Source organism: Salvelinus fontinalis, chromosome 7 (genome assembly GCF_029448725.1).
Source record: "Salvelinus fontinalis isolate EN_2023a chromosome 7, ASM2944872v1, whole genome shotgun sequence".
NCBI lineage: Eukaryota > Metazoa > Chordata > Actinopteri > Salmoniformes > Salmonidae > Salvelinus > Salvelinus fontinalis.
The window spans coordinates 58,073,362-58,076,411 of NC_074671.1; the positions used below are offsets into that span (position 1 = coordinate 58,073,362).

General features: G+C 42.6%; 1 protein-coding gene across 1 annotated transcript; it reads left to right on the plus strand.

The window, feature by feature from the left end:
• The first annotated feature begins 479 nt into the window (after positions 1–479).
• On the plus strand, positions 480–3,037 carry LOC129859857 (small integral membrane protein 11-like). Its single transcript, XM_055930039.1, has 3 exons — positions 480–590; positions 1,728–1,960; positions 2,122–3,037. Exons 1-2 carry the CDS (start codon positions 567–569, stop codon positions 1,929–1,931), a joined length of 228 nt encoding a protein of 75 aa, XP_055786014.1. The 5' UTR covers positions 480–566; the 3' UTR covers positions 1,932–1,960; positions 2,122–3,037.
• Positions 3,038–3,050: the final 13 nt, after the last annotated feature.

Sequence of the window (3,050 nt, forward strand, 5' to 3'; positions counted from 1 at the left end):
TGTTGTCTGTATAGTACGGAACAATTCTGAAAACTCCCTCTTTTCCTGACGACCCCATACGGATCAGATAGAAAAGAGCCGTGCTGCACGCTTTGCATAATATTTTTACACTTGAATAAACCTGCCTTATTATAAAATGATCCACCTCGTCCTATGTCTCCACTTGGTCTCCTGTCTCAAGTAAAACGAATTATCAACAATAATCAGATCAGCAAACCCCGTTACAAGGTTGTAACCTTTTAGTAAGAAGTAAGAATATCTCTGGAGTCACTTCTAGACGGTTCTTTTCCATTCGTCATAACATGTTTCCCGTGAAACTCTCAGTACCCATTCATTGGCTAACCTACCGGTTTGCTCTACGACTCTTAGATGACGATTGGTCCAAATAATGTACATCAAACAAAGTGTCCGTTCTTATTGGTAGAATGTCTTAAGCCCCGCCCTAGAAGTAATACATTATACTTTACTTCCCCCCGGAGCAGTGCCACATATATCTGTGCTAGGGGAAACTTCACCCAAAGCCACTTTCTTAACACAGTTCCGTCCAACGTCACTTTACAGCAGACATGGACCACATGATCAACTGGAAGGTAAGTCAGATATATTAATTCTATTCATTAGTAACAATTAACATATGCTGAGCATCCCATGTTGTATTGTGTTCTATAAATCGTCTCTTATTTCGCTACGAGGTCGTTGATGTCTGACAAGCTGCCCATCCTCTCCAATGTTGTTGTGACTTGATAATTGCTATGCTATTTGCATGGACAGTGCAGTGTTACGTTTTAAGATATTTTTTATTCTCTTGTTGTTGGTTAGCTACATTGTTATGAGTGTTTTGTACAGTGACGCATATGAAACGTTTTTAGGATAGTCTTGCTATAAATACTGCAGCCTACGCAGCACGGTTTATGTGGTCTAGTTCACGAGGGTCGTCTTGAGCTGCGCTGTGCAGAGAAGCAGATCTAAAAGTCAGCTCATTTTACAAATAACTGAACTGACAGGTTCTAATTATAGAAAGATCAGCTAATTTGTTTTGAGATCTGTGATTGCATCATGCTGCTTGGTGTGTGTGTGTGTGTGTGTGTGTGTGTGTGTGTGTGTGTGTGTGTGTGTGTGTGTGTGTGTGTGTCACTGACAGAAGACAGGCCTAGTATACGGATGGTTGCAGCTGTCCTGCCAGCTATGGTGACTGTTTGGGTGTCAGCTGATTTCTAGTCTTTGGACTTTTTGGTGTGGGGTTTGAGGGGGGGTCGGTGTAGTATTTTGGTCCCTTATGGAATTCTAGAGCAGTGGTTCCCAACCAGGGAATCCACAGGGGGTACTTGAGAAGGCTCATGAGCCCATAGGCATACTGGTAAAATGCACGAGTGGGCACTCCGGGCAAAGCAAAATTCAGTTGGTTATACAGTAACCGAAAAAGGTTGGGAACCGTTGTTCTAGTGTTCCTTCCTTGAGGGATGGTAAGAGGGGCTGGTGGAGAGTGACTTGGTCCAATGTGCAGTTGAGCATGACAGAGGATTATATTAAGTAGGCCAACTTTGTTGGTCAAACAAGCACTCATTTTCTTTCCATCTAGTTTTCCACAGAATGGCTGATTTGTATTTTATAGATTTGTTCTATAGTGAATTAACCTGTACATTACCAGCCTTCATGACCTAAACACACAGCACATAGCCTCATTGTCTCTCTCTCATCACCCTGCTCCTTTCTCTCCCTCCCTCCAGGCGTTGGACAATGTCCCTCTGCTCTTCTACATCCTGGCATTGAAGACCCTGGTCTTGTGCCTGGGCTTCGCTGGAGTGAAGATCTATCAGGCTAAGAAGGAAGAGGCCAAGCTGAAGATACAGAGGGCAGAGCAGAGGAGGATAGCGGAGCAGGTGCAGGAGCTCCTGGATAACGAGCTCCTGGACAACAAGAAGGATGACTGACCCGGAGGAACAAGGGAGAGTGTGAGGAGGTGAAAGTGAATACAATACAAAATTTGTCAATTTGGAAATCAGTCAGCAATATAGACTGGGAGATAACAATGGGTGTTTCAAAGCTACTTCAAAGGGTATATCTTAAAGTACAGTAGTTATTGGTCAGTTTGAGTTAAACATTTCCCCTCTTTCTTCCCAGGAACTACAGTATGTCACCTGACCAGACTGGGGACCTACATGCTCCAAGGATGGGGCGGAGCTCTGATTGGCTGGTCTGGGGAGGAAGTGTTGAGAATGTATAGTTCCTGTTGGACAGTACTTACCCAGAAGAGGCCTGGGGTCCTGGACATTGCTATGGGTGTCATTCTTTTTTTACACAAACTTTTAACTTCAGAGCCACCAGATGTTTTGTAAATAAAGACTGTTTTTGTACCTCTGTTGGAGCAGCCTTTCTTTGTCACATTTGATGTATAGAGCTGAATGTTGGAGACAGTGGTGTGATGGAGACGTTGTCAGTCTATTGACTACACATTAGGGGGCATTTCATTTGTCCTGATCCGATGAGGAAGCCACTATAGCACTAAAGTCTGTTATCATGTTGACTGTTTTCCCTGGTTCATCTGTCTGTATGATTAGTGTACTTTTGGTACTTATTTGAATGATTTTATAGCTTTTTTTTGACTTGCTGATTATCTTGAAAATCGGAGAGGAGTCACAAAAGCACTTAATCAAATGTGTTATTAGACTATTGAGAAGTCTTAGTGGCTTAGTTACTGTACATGGCTCGGTTCCCTGCACATTGTAAATTTGGTATTGGCACTGACCCTGTTAATATAGCTTCCTCTTATTTCTGATGTTTTTCTTAAACAATTATTAGTTATTTTGATATTGAGCACTGCACTGTTGGGTAGAGCTTACAAGTTAAGCATTTCACTGTACTTTTGTGCCTGTGAAAACTTTTTAACTTGTAACGGTGATAGTTTGAAAGGGTGCACATCCAACTGTCACCATAGGGAGGCAGCAAAGTGCCACCAAATGGCCAGAATGTGAAGTGGCTCCAGACAGTACTTGCCTACGTTGAACATTTGATGAAAATAAACCACAATTAAAACAAACCACAACTTCGCA